Source organism: Carassius gibelio, chromosome A20 (genome assembly GCF_023724105.1).
Source record: "Carassius gibelio isolate Cgi1373 ecotype wild population from Czech Republic chromosome A20, carGib1.2-hapl.c, whole genome shotgun sequence".
NCBI lineage: Eukaryota > Metazoa > Chordata > Actinopteri > Cypriniformes > Cyprinidae > Carassius > Carassius gibelio.
In genome coordinates, this window is record NC_068390.1 from 24,806,439 (window position 1) to 24,829,881 (window position 23,443).

The window sequence follows — 23,443 nt, forward strand, 5'->3', positions numbered from 1 at the left end:
TTCCACAGAATTTTTTTGAATAATTTCTGAAAAGTTCATAATAACATGACCTCTGGTTAAATCCAATCATGTGCTTCTGTTAAGAGAAAGAAATGGCATGGAAACTAAAATAATCAATTGGATCATGACCTGTTACCTAAGTTCTTGGGTCTTGCGTATGAATGTCAGATATGCACAAACAGGTTTTGTAAGGAACAACTAAGGGTGGACCATTGCATTTCAAGAAATCAAGAATCAATGATTCCACTTAAGCTATGGTTATCAAATGCACATGTCTATTAGCACATCTTGTTTATCTTAAAACATCATTCACTTTTTCACGCTTACTGACAACACTGATCAAGAATCATCCTCAAAACAGCCTAAAGCCACTCAAAAAAAAAAAAACTTGGAGTGATGAACTGCAATGACATCAACAAACCTGTCACAAAAAATATGAAATTAATCAACAACCTCAAAACCCATCATCCAATCAGAATCAAGAATTCAACAACGCTGCTCTGTAAACAAATGGAATCAGCACAAACGGCTACATGTGTGTCATGCACCACAAGAGAATGAAACCGCTTTAGTCAACAGAAAGCACTATCAATCTGACGAGCACTATGAGGTGACCCAGGTTAACCCGGGATTCAGGCATTTAACTGATAATGGGTCAGGAAACACACTCCAGCTGTGTGTGATGGTTGGTCTCTTGTTAAGTAATCTCATAATAATGTGTCTTTAAATGTAGCATAGCTGAGAGAGAGCGTGCAATTTGATCCATCCAGCTATCAGATGATAGTATTTCAGATTTTCAACATGCAGTGATACAGATCATATGAAGTCTTGTGTGTATGTGTGGTCTCGTCCAGTCAATTCTGTATCATACATTAGGTAGTGAATCATAACGTGAACTCTATATTTGTTATAATTAGCATTTTTCATGCTAATGCCTGCTTAGCATAAATCGCTTTGCTGTATTTCTAAATGAATATTTAGCAAGATTTTGTATTATTTTTTATTAACACTTAAAAAAAGTGACAAATCAAAAGTGACAGCATATACATGTTACAAAATATTTTAAAAGATGCTTTGTTAGTGAAACCCACACAGAAATCGTTTAGCATGCGTTTCTTTGCTAGTCCAAGTTCTGTGCCTCAAATCGTGTGATCAATTTACAGTTCCCTGAGGGATAGAAAATATTCATTTCAAGTCATCTTGCCTCCTACAAGTTTGCTGAGGCTTCCTTATGGGCCCCGGCCCCAACTGCTCTAAACAGACTATGATAAACTTTCTCAAGCACTCCTGGAATGATGAAAAAATGCCTCTGTCAGCAACTGTGGATTTGTGGTTATGCTCAGGGGAATAAATAAATAAACAAACAAAGGCATTACAAACAAAATGAATTACAAGAGGCGGTGAGTAAATAAGCTGCCACACCTCTAGTTCAATTAAGAGTCGTTTGTTGGTTCTGAAGTGTCGTTAGTCATGACAGACAGCTCAGGCAGATGGGCCTCTTACAGTACACTTACAGTAGCTGCGTTATTTATTGTTCATTGTGTAGAGTTTGTCACAAAAAGACGTGTGAGCCGACGCGAGGGTCCCTCTCCATCTCGCTAATTAGATGCTGATCTGTCTTGCACACAAAAACAGACTCACAAACATTATACTGTAAATCAGCCACACAAACTCTATCACATGCTTCATACCGGTCAAGGTCAAAACTAGAAAAACACATTTCCAGATAAATGTGCAGCATTCAGAGTCTTTACCCACACACACACACACACACACACAATTTGCCTTATTAGACATCCATGTCATTACCAAGGAAAGACGAAAGGCGTTAGATAAATCCTTCTCATGTCTTTCTGCGCTTTTGCTTTTATATTTATCTGAATAGCATCTAGGAGCTGGACCGTGGGCACAACAACATGGGGACTTTGATGACAGATGACAGAGAAAGTGTCGGTCCCTCAAGACTCCACCGTGTTCTGATGAGTTTCCTTCAGGCAATAATTAAAGAAAGCTGAGGTAAACAAATTCCCTCCAGTGCTGGAAACTAACTAACTAAAAGTAGCAATGCTGCTAACATAAAAGAGAAGTTCTATCATTATTTGCTCACTCTCATGTCATTCCAAACCCGTTTGCTGCTATTTTTTCCCATGGAAAACAGAAGTTGAAGACAGTTTTGAAGACTGCAACATGCACAACAACTAACACAACAATGTTGTGAAAGCATTTTTCCACATACACTACTTTTTAAAAACTCAACAAGGCTACATTTATTTGACCAAAAATACAGTAAAAATAGTAACATTGTGAAATAATATAAGTATATAAAAACACCGTTTCCTATTATAATGCATTTTAAAATGCATGAAATTGTGATGCATTTTTTTCAGTATTATTTGATGAATAGAAAGTTCAAAAGAACAGCATTGTTTTAAAATAAGAAATGAACTAAATGTCTTTAATGCTTTTTTGTATACATTTAATGCATCTTTGCTGAATAAAATATTATATACATGTATATGTAGTTTGAAGTTGTATAAACAACATGTGTTTTATTATAAAAATTCCATTCTGAACTCAAAATATGCAATTGGTTGCATGAACCTGAATAACAGCTCTATTGCTAAAGCTCTAGCTGTAGCTGCAGGAATGTATACTCTTAGGCCGCATTTTTTCCCAAGGCTAGCAAACCTTTTCAATTGTTTTCATAGGTGCGCCGTGCTTTTTAAAATGCCAGGAGCGTGCTGAGCGCTGAGCATCTTTTTTACGCTGAGTGCAGGGAGTTGAAGAATATCATCACTGTCACTTTTTAGTCAGCTGACCAATCACAATGGAGGAGGGGCGGGACTAATACTGAAAAGCCGTCACACCCTGCTTGTACTACGACAGAACAACAATGAAGAAGAATTTACCATTGCTTGTCTCTGAGTATTTATGTCTTTACCAGATGGAATTGCAGGGCCATTATATTATTGTTATGAAAAATAATTATTGGAAAAACATTTCATTCGCAATGTGTCAAACCATATTACTTTAGCGAATATTCCGTTTCATAGCTTAGCAACCACAGCGACTCAAACGCTGCGCCCTCAAGCACTCACAGCTGGGCATTTCCAGATGGCTAAAAACACTTTGGTGGACACGTGGCCTTAAATGTTATGACATTATTTGACACTAGTTATTTTTAAAGTTAGGACTTTGTCATGATGTAGTCACAATGAAGCCACAATTATGATATGTATTTTCACAATTTTTCTAAACCTTTTTTAGCTGTGGTTTCTAAATTATTTACTCTGAAACACAAATTTCACAAATAATTACAAAGAAATGGCTAAATGTATTGAACACATGACTGAAATGCTTTGTATGTCTCCATATAGAGTTCAACAAGTAATGATTCATTGATTCGAATGGTTTCGTTTTCATTTAAACACTGCTTTTTTCAACTTTTTTCTAACAATATTTTGTTGTATTTAGCGTAAATGCAACCTCTGTCCAGAACTGTTCAATGTGGTCAAATACTGTAGATTAATTGATTCAAGAATCATTTATTTTAAAAAACCTCACTGTTTAAGAGCCAGAGAAACGAACGGAATAATCTAAAAATGTATACAGTGCACAGGGGGGAAATGGTGTATGATTTACTGTACTTTGAAACGCTTGCTAGTAAATTTCACAAATAATTACAAAGGAATTGCAAATAGCATTTAATTGTAGTATTTTAAACTCCAAAAATCTTTATTTTCAGCTTTGAGAAATCATTTTTAAAGGTGTAGTAAATTGTAGTGCAGTACAAAATACTATTTTTTTTAGATTATAAATTAGTTTTTTCCCTGTATACTAAAACACACATCAGAGAGACACGTCAAAGTCAAAGTCAAAGCAGAACTCTGCGGTCTGCATCCTGGCGTTCGCCCGCAGGGTTAGTGTTAATACAATCTGCATAATGCTAAAGCATTTGGTTTGATACTCACAAAGCTTTCCGGCCACAGAAGTCCCACCGAGTTCACTCAAGCGGAAAAGTTTAAACAGAAAATGCCAATGTGAGATGACAGTAGCTGTAGTTGGAGATGCCAAGGTTTTGAGGCCGATTGCTCCCTGAAGTGGGCTTCAAGCAAGGTAGAGAAAAGCTGGCAAGCCCTTCTGCTGGGAGACTCGACTGATAAAAACCAAGAGTAATTACTCTGAAAACAACTCCACACACCTCAGGCAAGTCACTATACTAACATACACCACGGCAAACACCTCCTATTAGCCATTAAAGAGACCTCAAGTGAACACTACCTTCAAAATATGTATGTTTTGTGGGTCTCGAACAAAGGTCATGTCAATCATCGCCTCATATGAGCGTGGGCTGCATATGCTGCATGGCAAGTAGCTACTAAACTGTCGCTACGCATGAAATCTAAGTGAAACGGAAGCTAATCTGATTAAACGGCATGAAGAGTGAAACAACAGTTCATGCTTTTCTCGTCCCTTGAACTAATTCTCCAGAATGGCATTCATCTCGGCTCAAATAGCAAGCTGACGCCTTTTATTTCTTGCCCACAACAGACTTGACAGAGCCACGGGCTCGGGCTTAATTCGGCCCATTGCTCAGAGTTTCTCATTTGCATAATGAAAGAGAAAATTAGCGAGGAGAAGAAGAGCAGGACTAAATGAAGCAATCTGGCAGTGGGAGCAGAATGGAAATGCGAGTGATTGGGATGCAGTTTTCGCCCCCTCGTTCACAGCTTGTACCTTCACAACAGGTGCCGTGGCGGATGCCGAGGCTCCCGAGCGCTTGGCGGCGAGGTCGTTGCTGGCCGACGTCACAGCGATGGTCACTGGGGTGGGAAGAAGAGACGGGATGACCGGGAGGGGGAGGAGTCCTGGACGGTTGTTGCCGTTGGCCACAGGCGGTCCTGAGGAGCAGGTGCTGTGGCCAACGCCATTGTGAAGGCCACCGGCTCGCTCGCGACGGTCCCAGGGGCCTCGATAGTCTCTCTCAAAGCGGTGATGGTGTCGTGACATCACTTCCTCTTAGAGGATATGTAGCGCTGTCTGCAAGAGAGAGCACAAAGAGAGCGATAGTATTGATTATACCCTGTCAAAGCACAGATAGAAATAGAATGCACCAAACAAATTGAGCTTCTTGGCAGGTTTGACGTGCAACACAACAAAACTCGCTGCAGACATCTCAATATCACCCAGACAGTAGAAAGTATGAATTTTAGACTGGCATCGCTTCAGCTGAGTGTAAAAAATAACATGCAAGCTTTTAACACCGAAAAACATGCTTAGGTCTTTTGGAGACTCCCAATTCTTAGACTGACCAAAGAAGTGCTCTTGTATTTTAAATGCTTCCAAAAATAAAATAAATAAATAAATTGCATTTATTCAAAACAAAATAAAAAAACAAACAAATACATCATTTAATAAAATAAATATAATTACATTAAATTATTCAAAATTGAATAACCCAAAAAAAAAAAAAAAAAAATCAGAAATCAAATAAAAATAATAAAAATAAATTAAACCCTAATATACACACATGTATAATTTATATATAATGTATTTAAATATATAAAATCAGTTAGAATTAAACAAAAAAAAACAAATAAATACTTACATAAATGAAATATAACTAATAATCTAAAATTATCTAAATAAAATAAATTTATGTGAATTAAATTAAAAATAATAATAATAATTACATAAAACATTAAATGACTTTAAATAAACTAACAAATAATGACCTGACAAACCATTTCAATATTTGTTAAATATTTCAAACTATTATGTACACAAATTATGACCATCACTCAGTAGGAGCATCATTTCTATTTTAAAAAGTATTCCCCGGTGTAACAATAGCACATGTGAGCCTTTGATAAATCAATGCATTCGCATACAAAATGTTTGAGAAATGCACATGGCTTCTTTGTGTCTTCACAAACATGATAAATAGCCCATCTACTTATTATAATCCAGCCTCTGCCAGCTTTTATAAGAGGAAAAATTAGACGACGGGTGTTTATTTACAAGACCATCAAGAAAAAAGTTTACAGGAAAACTTGCACTCTTCCAGATGGCTAACAGATCCGTCCAACTATCCAGAGTTTTCCTAATGACCAAAATTGTACGGCTGCAAGCCCTCGTGATTTGAACTAATCTAATCAGCAGTTTTACTGAGCTTTACTGCTGATAGCGGTGCAGGACACGCTACAAGAAAAAAAAAAACAAAGCAGCGGTTTGGCTTTAGCACTGCGTTAGCGCCTGTGCTAACCTCATTTTCTGTTATTTGCAGTGGCTTCTTTATCTTGTCATCATCCTCCACTGACATCCAGATGTAATAACTCTGGAGACCTGAGGTTGGGAGTAGCGTTATTAGTTTCTCTCTTTGTATGTGTGGGAACGGATTAAGCTGTTAGTAAAATAAGGCACTTTTGGCCGTTCTGCAACAAATTCAGGATTTATTGCGCTTTGGCTAGCGGTTTTATATTGGAGTCAGCTAAACAAGACAGAAGTGTGGAATGAGGTTTACTACAGCTGCTGTTCACAAGTGTAGCTTTCGACCAAAAAGAGTAAACAGTATGTGCTAGAAATAATCATGACATACACAGGCTTCCTTTAATATTAGCTCATTCTTATAGATCGTAAAAAAATTAATAAACATTGCTTAAAAAGAATTATTAACAAAACAAATCTCATGAAATAAATGGGTTGAAAAGTACAGATTTCTTTCCAATCCTTCTTTTTTTTTTACATGTGACTACATATTAAAATTAAAACTTATTTTCCCACAGACATGAATCTGTATGAAATCAAAATATATAAAGATGTTTAGATTTTTATTATATATAACACGTGAACAAACACACACACACACACACACACACACACAATAAAAATGTTTAATATATTATAAAATGTGTACAAATATTATTTCAATTACAAATGTTATTTCAATTTAGCACACACACACACACAAATAAAAAATGCATAAAAATGTATAAATATTTATAAATCTGAAAATGTATTGCGATTTATTTTAACATTTTTTTTTTTTTTTTTACTATATAGCATTTTGTAAATGTTAAATGTAAATAATGTAATAACTTATAAAAAAAAAATATTTTAATGTTTTAATGTCTCACTGTCATTTCTTGCACCAAAGAATGTGGAACTCAAATTACAAACTAAAGAGAAAGAGTGAAAGATGCCCACTACAAATTCGCTAGTCACTTAATTTGCTTTAGTTGTAATGGCACTCTATTCTTCGTGTTAGGTCATGTCTGCATATTTCCCATGATTCAACAGATGTAAGACACTGCAGATAAAGCATTTTGACAGAATAACTTGCTCTAGTCTGGTGACAGAGAGAAGGCCTGCGTGACTGCATTTCAACAACAAATCAAATCTTCAATCCATCCCTTGTAATCACACTTAACTAAATCACACACACAGAAGCAGAGAGTAAAGTGCCCGCTAATGACACCATAATTGCATTGCACGTTAAAAGCAGCACATTAATTATTCATGGCTTGTAACAGATTGGCACATTTATATAGTGTAGATGCCTCTGATGCTTCAGATTCACATTAGACAAACATGGACCATATATATTCTACATGCAATGCACTGAAAAACTGAACAGAGAAATGACTATTAGCTTTAGCTTTGAATCACTGTAAATGTTGGGAGCTGAGATGTCATATCTGAGGTGAAGAGCATAGCTGATGGAGACCGTTATCTTCGCCAATTTAGCCATTTTACACTTTTGCCTAGTTTATCTTCCTGGATCTCTTTTATTCATGAAATGTAATCTGCTGGGCTAAGTAAATATTTAAACACATGTAAACACATGTAGATGAGGGCAAATGAAACCCAGTCAATATAAGAGAGAAGTGAAGACATTTTTAAAAGACATTTCAGTTGTGATATTGCTTACTGAAGATGATTAATGCTGATTAGGAATGAAGGCAAAAAGTATTTTTTGGGATTTTACAGCATAGTGCTATATATTTGTGTAAAATTGTAAAATAAAATGTACTACATAAAATAGTAGAGCAGCAATGGGACTAATTAACCCAAAATAAAACCCACATAAGTTGAGGTACTGGCCAACAAATCAAGATCATATCAAAGAAAGAGGGATGAAAAGGATGATGAGAGAAAGTGAGACAGTGAGTATAGATACTGGACAGGAAGTGTGAAACAGGCAACAAGAGAGTGAGACAGGGCAGTAAGAAACACATAACACACAGCATGATCAGTGGAGTCAGATCAAGTAGGTTCTTTCAGCAAATGAAAAACATCAGTGCAATTCAACCGATTCCCAAACTAATAGAGTCGCTTCATTTGAATGAATCAAAAACATTTATCATTAGTTATTTCTTTGAAACATATACATATGTAGTCTGATTCTTGAATTAATGACCAATGAGTCATTTATTTTTAGTGAATCAAAAACATACATTAGTTATTTCTTTGAAACATATACATATGTAGTCTGATTCTTTAATGAGTCATTTCTTTTTTGTGAATTAAAAACATACAGTACAATCAATGCAATACAACAGATTCCTGAACAAATGACTCTAGTGAGTCAGTTCTTGTAAGTGAATCAAACACAAACAGCACAAGCAGTGCAATACAGATGATTCCCAAACTAAGTACTCTAATGGGTCCATTCTTTTAGTGAATCAATCTCATACAGCCCCCCAAAAAAATGTCTGAACAACTGATTCCCGAACTAATGACTCTAGTGAGTCAGTTCTTTTTAGTGACTCAAACACATACAGGCCAACAAATCCAATACAACTGATTCTTAAATAAATGACTCTAAGGACTCTGTTCTTTTTAAAGAACCAAACATATACAGTACAGCACAACAAAAGAAAAACAACTGATTCCAGAACAACTCTAGTTCAACCTGCAGTAGTGAATACAGTGATGTGCCAATGATTTTCTTCATTCTACTGGTTATGAAGTTCCGTTGTTTGTATTGCATGATCCCTCACTTTAGTGATAACTCAGTTTCACTTGACAAAGTTTGCATGCTCAGGATTTAACAGGCAACATTTCAGCAAAATTCGAATAGTGTTTTTATTTTGAGTAATTACTGCAGATAGAATATTTGAATATTCGACTATTCGTGCACACCCCTAAGTGTAACCAGTGCAAAGAGCAAGAATTAAAGAACAAGATGATTTTAATGAGCCAGTTATTTTATGTGAATCAAGCACGAACAGTATAATTTGTGTAACCTGATTTCTGAATGAACAGATGAACAAATAACCATACATATAAATATATAAATACATATACATACAGTACAGACCAAAAGTTTGGACACACCTTCTCATTCAAAGAGTTTTCTTTATTTTCATGACTATGTCACACTGAAGGCATCAAGGGCTATTTGAGCAAGAAAGAGAGTGATGGGGTGCTGCGCCAGATGACCTGGCCTCCACAGTCACCGGACCTGAACCCAATCCAGATGGTTTAGGGGTGAGCTGGACCGCAGACAGAAGGCAAAAGGGTCAACAAGTGCTAAGTATCTCTCGGAGAACTCCTTCAAGACTGTTGGAAGACCATTTCAGGAGACTACCTCTTGAAGCTCATCAAGAGAATGCCAAGAGTGTGCAAAGCAGTAATCAAAGCAAAAGGTGGCTACTTTGAAGAACCTACAATATGACATATTTTCAGTTGTTTCACACTTTTTTGTCATGTATATAATTCCATATATAATTCCACATGTGTTAATTCATAGTTTTGATGCCTTCAGTGTGACTACAATTTTCATAGTCATGAAAATAAAGAAAACTCTTTGAATGAGAAGGTGTGTCCAAACTTTTAGTCTGTACTGTGTGTATATATATATATATATATATATATGGTAACGTAAGTGTAATTGAAAAAAAAAAAAGATTCCCATGCTAAATACAGTAAGAGCAAGACTGAGAAAGAGAAAGTGAGACAGACACGAGAGTCAGACAGGGTGATAGAGATAATATAAGAGTGAGACAGGCACTGAAAGACTGAAAGCGGCACGAGAGAGTAAGACAGTGAAACAGGCAAAGAGAGTGAGACAGACAGACAGACAGACAGACAGATGGGCCGAACCTCAACGCTTGACACTCCGGCTCTGTTAGTGCTGCTCCTGTCATCTGATGCTTTTTTTCCTCTGTCTCTCTCTTTCTCTTTCTCAGATGCTGGAGGATTGTGAAAGGGAAGCACAGAGCACTATAGTTTTTTAGGAAAAGAAACCCTTGAAACCGCTCCCTTCAAAGCCAAAATCCTGACATGATATGAGCCGGAGGTGTTCTTCAACAGACTCACACTACCCAAGCGCAGCAGAGCACAGGTACACACACCCAAACAATAGGTACACATTAAAAAAATCCAGCAAAAGATTTACTGATACACACTCACACACATACACATGCAAACGCTGGTGATTCACTACTGCCAGCTAAGCCAGGACAACACAAGGCGCCGTGAGTGAATTTTAAATAATCTCAGAGCCTGTCGGTACAGAAACAGCCAGGGGCGGCCCATAAAGACTATCTTTAATTCCCCGTCTCATGCTGAGGTAAGCTGTACTCTTTGGAGAGAGAGAAAGAGAGAAAAATCCACCTATAAAACAGAGGTGTAGGCAATTCTGATCATTCACACTGTAGCTCTGACAGCCCTGCAATTCACTCCGCGCGGCTATTTTTAGAAGAACTTCGAAAGGCCACAGAGCAGGAGCAACTTAATTGAAGCGTGAGAGGAAAAATAAACTATGCGGTACAATACAAAAAGAGAAAAAGAACGAGAGGGAGGGAGGAAGGGGCAAACACAGCAAAATAAAGCCCAACATCACCTGACTGCCATCATTTATGAACACTACGGCTGTCAAATTAATGCATTAATTATGTGGGATTCATTAATGCAATTAATCACGCTCCCTCGATTCAGGTAAAAAAAAAAAAAAAAAAAAGTTTTCAGAATATTAAAAGCTATTTCAATGTTGAAGTAAATTACTCAACTTCATTCAAATGACCTGTTGAAAATTGAAAATGCGGGACGGAACGGCAGTCAGGTTTTAGGCTTCAGAATCTGGAGTTTCTGATGATTTAGTGCTTTTATTTTCATATTATATTTAAATTGTATTTTATTTTTAAGTTAAGACTGGTTTGTGTTTAGACTGACTGAACCAGACTTTTTATTTTATTTTATTTTTAACATCATAGGTCATATGGGTATTCATATAATAATATATATTATAAATTTGGTCAGTTTGTTTCTAGCAAGCAAGCAACTTAATTTATATAGCACATTTTTTAAACAACAGATGCTGCCCCAAAGTGCTTTAAAAAATTAATCAAATTAAAATCATACAATAAAATAAACATATCTTATTCAAAAGCTAAAGAAAACAAATACGTTTTTAAATAGGACTTAAAAGTTGTTACCGACGGAGCTGACCTCACATGGAATGGGAGACTATTCCAGAGTTTGGGACCTACTACAGAAAAAGCACAATCTCCTTTTGATTTTAGATTACAACGAGGGACCTTTAAAAGCCGTTGATCGGTAGACCTAAGGACTCTAGAAGGAGAGTAAGGAACAATAAGATCACTGATGTACTGGGGTGCAAGGCCTGACAGGGAAGACAAACGAGAATTTTAAAATCAATCCTGAATTTGACCGGAAGCCAATGTAAGGATTGCAGTACAGGAGTAATGTGGTTTCTCTTTCTCACCCCCATTAACAGCCTTGCTGCTGCATTCTGCACTAACTGTAAGCGGACAAGCAAAGTCTGGGGAAGACCAATATATAGAGAATTACAATAGTCAAGCTTAGATGTGATAAATGAGTGAACCACAATTTCCAAATCCTTACTGGATAAAAAATGCTTTACTTTAGCAATTGATCTCAAATTAAAAAAGCTACCTTTAACAACGGCACCAATCTGTTTCTTAAAGTTAAGTGATGAGTCCATAATAACCCCTAAACTCTTTACATGATTCTCAGTCTTTAGGGATAAGGATCCTAAATGATCAGGAAAGGTAGGTGAGACAGGAGAGCCTACAATCAAAACCTCAGTTTTACTCTCATTTAATTGGAGAAAGTTGCTAGATAGCCAGAGTTTAATGTCACTGTAACATTCCTGTGCTTTGTCCAGTGAACAGGTTTTATCTAAGCTCACAGGAAGGTAAAACTGGAGATCGTCTGCATTACAATGATATGAAATACTATACTTTCGAAAAATAGCCCTTAGAGGAAGCATATAAAGAGAGAACAGCAACGGTCCCAAAATCGACCCCTGAGGGACACCACAAACTAAAGGAGCCAATGTGGAAGAGAAGTCTCCCAAATTCACAGCAACTGTCCTGTCTCTTAAATATGATGCAAACCACTGTAGAGCTATACCCTGGACACCAACCCAACACTCCAGACGATTGAGAAGAATTTCATGGTCTATCGTATCGAAGGCAGCACTCATATCCGATAAAACCAGAACAACATGTGATCCAGAGTCCAACGATAATAATATATCATTATTGACCTTGAGCAGTGCAGATTCTGTGTTATGACAGGTCCTAAAGCCTGACTAGAATGTGTCTAAAATATCATAAGTATTCAGATATGAATATAGCTGTGAATAGACCACTTTCTGTAAAATCTTGGAAATAAAAGGCAATTTAGAAGTTTCTACAAGTTAGGGATCAGTATTTCCTTTTTATTTATTTTTAAGAAATTAATATTGTTATTCAGCAAGGATGCATTAAACTGATCAAAAGCGACAGTAAAGACATTTATAATGTTACAAAATATTTTATTTTGAATTACTATCATGGTTTTCACAAAAATATTAAGCAGCACAAATGAATAATATCGACATTTATAATAATAAGAAGAAAAGTTTTCATGTGACACTGAAGACTGGAGTAATGATGCTGAAAATTCAGATTTGCATCCCGAGAATGAAATTACATTTTAAAATATATATAAAACAGAAAACAAATAAATGCAGCCTTGATCAGCATCAGCATAAGAAAATGTATTACATTGTTAATCAACAGACAGCCTAAAAAAAACTAGGGCACCAATAGACAGACGGTCACAGCTTTTCCATCCACTTTGGATTGATTCACACTCAAATTCATGACACGTCGGGGTCATTTTAATCAAAATAACACCAGACTCTTTAAAGAGCCCCATTACGAGACGTTAGGAGTGCAATAAATTTGATTGACTTCCTGTCAAGGAACATTCTACTTCTAAACAGTGAAAGACAGAAAGAAGGGCCTTGTTTAAACCTGTATCGTCTCTGTGAGCCATACTGGCGTGGTTTTGTATTGATTACTCACTGTGTGTAAACAACTAAACGAACCAAAGTGATGTTTTACAGACACACTAACACGCAGCAGCATCAGCGGCCTGAAAAAGCACCAAATTCTGACAGTGACTGGATGTGCAAACAGTCTGCATCAGTCTTGAACGTGTAGATATTCAGTTCCTCCCAAGGCACAGGGGACAGCTGCCTTTCAGAGATTATCCTATATGGAAAAATAAACTGCATTATAAAACTGATAGTTCCGGCTGTAAAATGTGATTGGATAAGCCAAGAGAGAGGACGGCATAAAATAGTGCATATACCCACACCTCTGAGTGCACATCAGTTCTGTATTGATTCTATACTCATGTGGCTCAAGTTACTGCTTGAAGAATGGTTTAGTGTGATTTTTTTATGATTGATACATGTATTTATTGGTGCCTTTTAACATACTTGCTGTACAATACAATTACTCACCATCATGTTTTTTTTGCTCCACCTCAGACAAATATTTTAAGAATATACTTACTACTTTTTAGCTTTTTGGGAGATAGTGAGTATGAATCACCATTTTGCAAAACATCTAAATTTAATAAGAAAATCATAAAGGTTTGGAGCAACATGAGGGTGGACTATGACTAAGTTTTAATACTCTACAGAGTTCATGTCAGCATTGGATCTCATTTAATTTTTCATTTGGACTAAAATCTGAGCAAAAAAGCTTTATCAGCGTCCCAAGAATTCCTGTTTGTGTGTGTGCTTTTTTTTTTACCTGCTTATGATGCAAAATGCTGTGCGTTTTCAAAGGACTCAGGCAGAAGGGCATGCATCGGTTATTGGAACACATCAAGACAAAATGAGTTGTGCATTTTGAAATCTCTGCAAATGGCACTTCTTATTAATATTTATAAATCTCACTGAAATAAATAAATAAATAACATTGTAGATGCAAGAATAAAGAAATAAAAAATCAAACAAATGTAGAGTTGATGAAAGTAGAGCCTCAAAACCTCAAAAACACATACAATCTGATTCCAGCATGACGGACTGTAAAAACATTTCTGAGAAAACAAAAAGAAAATCACAAAATTATCAATAAAAGTCTAGAATTATGCAGACGGGTTCCAACGGGCAAATGCAAACTTTAAATTCTACTTATTTAAAGGAAAGATCTGCAAACACCAGTCTACAAGATCAAACTCTGTCCCCATGGTAAGAACCTGTCATCACCACCCACCCTCATCAGAACACAGTCAGAGACAATGTAAAGAAAACTAACACATACGCAGACTTCTGCATGCTTTACAGAGACGAAAATAAATGAAAATAAACAAATATGTGTGACAAGTTTCAGTAGCAGTATAGTAGAGGCAGATTTAATTTATTTTCAATTATATATTAATAATGTATTATCATTTTTGTAAAATAAAATGTGATTTAAATAATTATTATAATAACTCAATATATCATAATGAATTATATATTATTTATTTTTATTTTATTTATTCACTTCTTTTTTTTCCAGTGTTAAGCTTTTTTTTATCCATGCAATATAATTTCTGAGTCGTGAATCTGGATATTTGAGAGAAGGGGGAGGGTCGTAGGGAAACAAAACATTATTCTTCTCTTCTAAATAGCTTAATTGTCACTTTCAAGGCAAACATTTGCTCTGCATTGAGACAAATCTTTCATGAGTGACAACAAAAGAGTCTCTGGTCACTCGAGCTGCCCAACCGGTAGATCCAGCAGCATAAAAATAAGACCTTATACTTTCAGATTTCCAAATTACATTTGATCCCACTGCCAGAGCGGTACGTTACAGAGCTAATGACTGCAGCAACACATCTTGAACATGTGTGTCCGGTGACAGCCTAAATCCCTGAAAAATCTGGTAAATGTGCTCTAACGTAAAACTATGTGATGTAACATGTCCGTTTGGCATAAAAGACTAGAACCGTGAGTCAATTCATAGCTAATTCAGTCAAATCACACTGGACATGGCTGTCTGTTTCAGTAAGTTGGTTGGAAACAAACTGCTCTGTAAAACTGAATGCCAGTGCTGTAAATTACTAACTAAACCTGTGAACTATACTTTCTAAGCACTACATTAAATATAATAATTTTTTGAACCTGTTAATTGTCACCCCGTCCCGTATACGGGACACCTACGTTGACTATACTATATCACAATCAAATCTAATCTAATCTTGACAAACTATATATCGTTGGAAAGGTCTAAGACTCCCAAATTTATTTATTTTTTTTTAAATATTTTTGTTAAAAAATATGTAGGAAAAGTAATAGATGAATTTATGACAATAGTGCACCCTCAGAAATCTACATTACAAAAGGAGCTTTGACCTTTGTTTAAAAAAAAAGACTTCCTCGTTGCCTTTTTCTCTATCACATTTTAGAAATCATCAGAAGTTATATATCACATGAAAACATAAAATCTCAGAATTCATCCTTTAAAACCCATTTTAAAATCAGACATTGCATTACCATGTAAATGGTACATCAAAATCATGTTACAAAATGTTTTCAGTCATGAATTATAAAAATTTAGGTTTGTAACATGCACATTCAAGTCTATCTTCAAAGACGTTAGTGACAGTTAACAGGTTAAGTAACACTAGCGACAAGGTATTTTTAAACAGCATGTAGAATCTGACTCATTTAGCATGGATGCATGGATTAAAAAAAAAAAAAAAACATTCACCAATTCAGTTGAATCATCAGTGTTCCTGCACAGCAGCCATTCCCCATTTTAATAAAGCCCCTTTCACACTGCACGTCGGACCCGCAATATTCCCGTAACATTGCCTGGTCGCCTTCTGTGTGAAAGCAACCACGTCCCGGAATTGATTACCGAATCGAACCCGGGTCGAGGACCTAGTAACATTGCGGTAATCGATCCGGAACGAGCGCTGTGTGAACAAAAGCCAGATCTAATTCCGTATCGAAGTGATGACGCGCGTTATCGCGCGACTCTTTTACCGGCTGTTTTGAAGGAAGATCAACATTCGCGACGAAAACATATGTGCAAACTGTAATGAAGCAGAGATCAGTTAGTTCCTCACGCCAAGATCGTTTGCTTGCTTCAGTTAAAGTATAACGTGCCAAGCGTTGTCGACTCGTGCATTACACGTCACGCGCTGATGTCACGTGTCGTTACGGGATCTTCAAGGGTTGTGTGTGAAAGCACGCACATATACCGGGTCATCACTGGCAGTGTGAAAGTGCCAAATCTAGCGACCAGGGAACAATTACAGGAACACTTTACCCCTGTATTTGCCGGAATGGCAGTGTGAAAGGGGCTTAAGTAATTCATTCAAATGATTCGTTCAAAACGGCTGATTCATTCAGAATTAAACACTGCAGTGTTGTTCAGAGATCCACAAATGTTCTGCTCCAACTTTGTTTGGAACTATTTTTTTGCGGAACAGAATAATAATAATAATAATAATAATAAAAACAGACGATATTGTGTCGAAACCATAGACTGTAAAAAAAACATGGACGTAGTGTCCGTGATGTCACCCGTAGGTTTTTGAAGAGAGCCGGCCTTCGCCATCCTGGCAGCACGTCACTCCTGAATAATCGAAAATGGGCAAAGAGGCGGGACGTGGGTGCAGCTGACAGTGGTGACAGCAGAGGCAATCCACCTGTCACTCAAGTGGCCACTCCCTTAATTACGCAGAACATTAAATTAAATTAAATTAAATTACATTTATGCATTTAGCAGACGCTTTTATCCAAAGCGACTTACAGTGCATTCAGGCTATAAATTTTTACCTATCATGTGTTCCCGGGGAATCAACCCCCAAAGCTTGATAAAGCAATGCTCTACCACTTGAGTTACAGGAACACTATGGGCCCTATTTTGACGATCTGAAACGCAAGTGTCAAAGCGCGAAGCGCAAGTAAGTTTGTGGGCGGGTCTCGGCGCTGTTGCTATTTTCCCGGCGGGATAAATGGCTCTTGCGCCCGGCGCAAATCTAAAGTGGGTTGGTCTGAAGTAGCTTCATTATTCATAGGTGTGGTTTGGGCGTAACGTGAAATAAACCAATCAGAGCGTCATCCAACATTCCCTTTAAAAGCAGGTGCGCAAGTTCCATTATGGATTGCTATTATTATGGCGTATTTACCAGGCGCACGCCAGGAGCGGTTCACAGCCGAGGAACCTGATGTTCTTGTAAGAGCAGTGAAAGACAGAGAAGTTGTGTTGTATGGGGATGGGAGAATAATTAGCCTGAATAATTTGTGAGCTAGTTTTATGCCTATTTTTTTTTTCACATCTTCGTGTCACACCACAATGATTTCCGTCATCTCATGTTTTAATATTTTTTTAGTGTAACAATTTATGATTTGCAAAAATAACTGTTGCATCTGTGTAGATTACATGAGCAAAGTGTATGCGCGTTGTGCACGCTATACATTATGGCCAAGCATGCGCCCTTAAAATAGCATAATGAACAACGCGCAACGCGCCACTGACTTTAGACTAGGTTTTTTCTGGTCAGTGGCGCAATTGTGTAATGGAACAGCAAAATAGCACCAGGGATCGTTTGCGCCGGAACACGCCTCCTTTTTTGCGCTGAACCGCCCAGGGAGCGCAAGTTCATTCACTAGTTTAGCGACGTGCCTCTGTGGAGGGAAAAGCGCGCTTTGCGCGGGTGCAAAATAGGAATGACACATGCGTCGGTGTACAAAGTCAATATCGCTGGGTGCAAGATAGGGCCCTATGGCTTAATATGATAAAATATAATAACAATGAGATACAAAAATATCCCCCCCCCCCCTCACAGTTGTCATGTAGGGCCAAATGAGCTATATAGACCAAAACTACTCTTCGTACAAGGCTGTAAACATATTTTTTCTGCAATAAAATTAGGCATTTTAACATGGGGAGTCTATGGGACTGGCTGAGGTATATTTTTAGCAATATCCAAAATAACATTGTATGGGTCAAAATGATTGATTATCTTTTTATGCCAAAAATCATTAGGATATTAAATAAAGATCATGTTCCATAGATATTTGCTATATATTGCTAAGAATTAATTTGGACAACTTCAAAAGGTGATTTTCTCAGTATTTAGATTTATTTTTGCAGATTTTCCAATCTCTGGAAAATATTGTCCGATTCTAATAAATCATACATCAATGGAAAGCTTATTTATTCAGCTGAAAATTGACACTTAAGACTGGTTTTGTGGTCCAGGGTCACATATTATATATATATATCTCTAAATCACGTAACAACAATGGCAAACACCCACAATTTTATACCAATTTGTGTGTGCATATATATACAGAGAGATATATATTTTTTTTTTTTAGGGTAGCAGAATGTTGCATTAAATGTGTAAATGCAGCCACATATTTACAGTCAAAAAGCAATTTCTAGTCAGTTTCATTATTTTTATTTTTATTTTTTTCTTTCTGGAATAACATGCACCAATGAATCATGCACAAAAACACCATGCATTAAGAAGTATTCTGATCTCATGTTGACTTAAAATGACAAGCTTGTTACTCGGCTAGCGACAGCTTCAAAGTAGCTTTCCCAACACTCACACAAACACACAGACGAACAGCAAAAGCTCCGCGCTTCCATTCAGCGCGTAATATCTCTATGAGCACACAGGCTTTTGAGTGCTGTATGGGCAAGGAGGACAAAGCTCAGATTAATTGCCTGGGAGATTCTCCAGCCAAGCCACTGTACCAAAAAATAACAGCCATTGTGATGAAAAAAATGAAGAGACACAGAAAAAACTGTACTCTTCAATGTATGAAAAGGCCCAGCTGGTAGAATATTTGCTGTCATATGAGCATAGGAGACTTGAATATGACTTGACAGAGTAAGCGAGAGAGTCAGAGTGTGTGTGTGTGCGTCTGAATGAATGCATGCAGGCTATTTAGCCCCACTCTGAGCTCCTAATGCATCCTGGGATATATTATGTGGTACATTTTGAAGGCTGTGTAATTAAATGAACACATGAACAGAGGAAGATGGGCATTATGAAGTGAACCGTGGCTCTCTGCGGTGGTAAATGGGAGGTGAGAGAGAAAAACAGAGCTTTATTTTAGGAGCACGTCTGCTTTCCCACAGGCCCCACTCTCTGCCTGCAGCTGGGCACCAACGGCACACACCACATGAGCCCCCGTGGCTGAAACCAGGTGATAGTTATAAAAGAGAGCCATGGAGGGTAATACACGGATAAGGAAGGGAAAGAAAGTTAGGGAGAAGCTCTAGAAACGCCAAGGTCGCAGGTCCCAGGGAACACACAAACTGATCAAACATATACAGAACCTTGAATGCACTACAAGTCCATCTGGATAAAAGCATCTGCCAAATGCATACACTTAAAAACAATGCAAGCACTGATAAGGCAGAGAACCCTTGCACAGATTTGAACCAGTTCACCTGGAAACAATTGGGCTTATAATTTTGATGAAGAACTAAACCATGGATGTGCTAAATTACTGATATCAAATCTAGATATTCTAATCTAGACTGACTGACAGACAGACGATAAACAAACCAAATAAACAAACAAACAGAAATACCACTAATGGCACATTCATCAATCAATCAATCAGTCAATATTTGAAATATCTGTAAACATTTAATAAATAATCTTCAACAACATAAACAATTTAATAAATACCACTAAAGGCTCATCAAACAATAAATAACAACAACAATATAATAGTAATAACAATAATAATGATAAATGCTATAGAGAAATAAATAAATAATGTATAATGTATATATAAAATATATATAAAATAAATGGATTAGACACAAATATATATTCATTCATTCATTCATTCACTGGTATTGCCTATAATAACATAATAAATCATCATCAACAACAACCAACCAACAAACAAATTAATACAAATAAATGGTCACATGTCAGTCAGATGATCTAAGCCAGAACTAGTCAAATGTCGACTGCTCTAGGAAAATAACTACAGTATGATTCCTATGAAAGCCTAATTTGCAAAAGTAAACTGCTAACAATGCCATAAATTGTGTTTCATCTTTGCATTTCATCATTCTGTGTGCTACTCTTTATACACAAAACCAAAAACATGCGCAAACAACTGTGGGAAAACCTGCAAGAAACAGGGCTGTGCAAAAAATCAAATGCGATTTTCATGCACATCTCACCAGTAAAGCCGCTCCTGTAATTAGAAGTATATCTCCAGCACGTGTGTCGATTTTTTGCACAGCCCTAGCAAGAAATCGAACTCCGCTTCAGACAAAACAACCAAACCACTTTCTACACAATGGCCTAGAAGACTTCAACCGGGCCAAAACTGTCCACAATTACACCCGAGAGCAGGTAGATGGGGAATATGTCTGGAAAAATAGCAGAAAAGCAACAGCATATCTCAACGAAATCCAAAAAGACAGATGCTGCCGCAGAGCAGTACTTTTGTCAGATACTGTAGCAGCTTGAGTCCCGACGCGGAGCAGAGCACATCCTCATACAAATTGGGTGTAGCCACATCCATGCAAACAGTCTGCCCCAATCTCATGTCAAATCTCATGGGGCTGCAATGAATCAAACCCGCAGTACCTCAGATCAGCCGTAACACACGAGGGGGCAAAAATCCCATTACAAAGGTCGGAAACATCACTCTTGCCTGGCGTCAGTCCATTTATAGGCCAAATGGTTCCTTTCTGAAATTAAAATCAGTCTCTTTGAATCATGAATCACATTCTGTTCTGCCCACTTAACATTCACTCTAGAATGCAAATTAGACTTTTTCCACTAGGTCTCCAACCAATAATTCACAGGAAAAACTAACTAATTCAGTAGTGGGGCAGTAAGTCTGGGAGTAGTAATGATGGCCCTGTGTGAACTTACAAATAAACTACTCACCAGCTACTTGATTTACTATCTGAGATGATGTTCATATCCTTTCCCCTTTCAATTCAATTTAGGATTGTGGAGTCATTTTGGATAAACTAGGCTCAGTCCTAAATAGCACCCTAAGCGCTAGTATCCTGAAGTCTGCATCAAGGGAGCATAGCTGCCAAAAGTTAGCAAACACAAATGGGACACCATATGGTCTTGTGCACTTCACAGGGACGTGAACATAGGGGCCATTGTGAGTTTGCAATGTCACAAGAGTACATGAAGGGTGCCGTTTGGGACCAGGAGCGAGGCCAGAAATTTTAAAGCGGGCAGGCCTACATAAAACAGGGCGGGAACAGCGAATGAAAACTGCATAGCACTGATTATCATTAATATTAATTTCAAAAAGTACCAATATATTATTTAAAATTACAATTTGTATGTTAAGATTTGTACTTGAGCTAACACAAATAACAATGAACAGTTGTATTTTTATTAACTAACGTTAACAAAGATGAATAAATACTGTAACAAATGTTTTGCTCATCATTAATGTTAGTTAACTAAAGGAAGTCTGAGACAACAGGGCTGTTCATGTTCAGTGTTCAAAGGAGGTTAAACATGCACCTATAGGAAGAGGGAAAACTAAGAAACGGCCTGTAATTGACCATGAAAACGAAATATATAAAGTGACAGAGAAATAAGACATAAATTATTATTCATATCGTTTAATATCTTGCATCCATTTGGAAAATTACCAAATTCTCATTGGAAAAAACAACAGACAGAACCAAAAATAAAAAGAATGACAGAGAGAAAGAACGACAGTCAGAGGGGTAGAATGAATGAACAATAGAACTACAGAGAGATAGATATAACAGAATGAAAGACAGAAAGAATGATAGAACAGACATAAAGAACAAGAGACAGATAGAGCAGAAAGAAAAAAATGAAAAAAAAAACAACAGACAGAATAATCAAAAAATGGACAGACAAAAAAACAACAAAGAAACACAGAAAGAACAACAGAGAAAGACAGAATAAACAAACAAAAGAACAGAAAGACAGATAGAACAACAGACATACAAAAACAAACAAAAGAAAAATGGACGGACAAAAAGACGACAGAGAAAAACAGAATAAACAAACAAAAGAACAGAAAGACAGATAGAACAACAAACAGACAAAATAAACAAACAAAAGAAAAAAGGACGGACAAAAAGACAACAGAGAAAGACAAACAAACAAAAGAACAGAAATACAGATAGAACAACAGACATACAGAAAGAAAGAGACAGAAGAATAGTAAAAACTGAATGACAGAAAGTATGAGAGACAGAATGAAAGAGAACAACAGACAGTTAGGAACAAAGGAACGACAGATAGAAACAGAAAGAATGACAGAACAATAGGACAAGGTAAAGAACAACAGAATGACAGACAAAGGTGATAGACAAAAAAAAATGACAGACTTATTTATTATTTATTAGACTTATATTTATTTTACTTCTCACACTTAAGTGCATTATCCGAGAATTTATTTATTTATTAAATTTATTTTCCTGTCATTCCAATTAATAATTCCACATAATGCCCTGGGGATTCGGCTAATTCACTTCAAATTCACACTTACGAACCGAAAGGAATCCAGTTCTTCAATTGTATATTTAACCCAACCTTGCAGTCTAGAAAACACACCCCTTTATCTGCTCTAGTGACGCCTCATAATGCCATTAATCCTTCAGTCCCACTCATGACCTGCAAATCTTTCTGGAAGAGCAGCTGGATTCCAACGGATGAAACTCAATATTTTGTTCACCATTCCTTGTAAATATTTATGAAGGCAGAAAACACCAGTGATAATGTCCAAGCATAACAAATGTGTGGAGGGTCTGATTTCAAAGTCTCCCAAACTATCCTGTCTGCCTCCCCTGTCATTTTTGCGGTTGAAAGGATAATTGATGTCCCAACGGTATTGTGTGGTCATAAATAAAAGAAGGCAGGGGCTGGAATGGTATTAAATATGGCTCGAAGTGAATATGAAATCAATGCTAATAGAGGCTAGAAACTCTGGACTCTACGGTGGCCTTTCAACCTCCTCATCCCTCACAAACATTACACAGCATGCAAAGCAGCCCGGACGACATGGCACCTCTGCAAGGGCACCGGCGGCGATCTACACGAGAGTCAAATTCATCATACGCAGCAGCGTTTAAAAATAAAAAGCTATTAAATGGGGGAAACGTTACACCTTTTA

At 37.0% G+C, this 23,443-nt stretch overlaps 1 protein-coding gene across 3 annotated transcripts in view; it reads right to left on the minus strand.

The window, feature by feature from the left end:
* LOC127938499 (kelch-like protein 29) overlaps positions 1-23,443 on the minus strand; it is a 215,684-nt gene that overhangs the window by 129,756 nt on the left and 62,485 nt on the right. For all 3 annotated transcript variants that reach the window (XM_052535155.1, XM_052535154.1, XM_052535157.1), the window contains one exon: positions 4,738-5,040. In XM_052535155.1, the coding sequence (XP_052391115.1) occupies positions 4,738-5,010 (273 nt within the window). In that variant the 5' untranslated portion in view covers positions 5,011-5,040. The remainder of the gene's footprint in view (positions 1-4,737; positions 5,041-23,443) is intronic.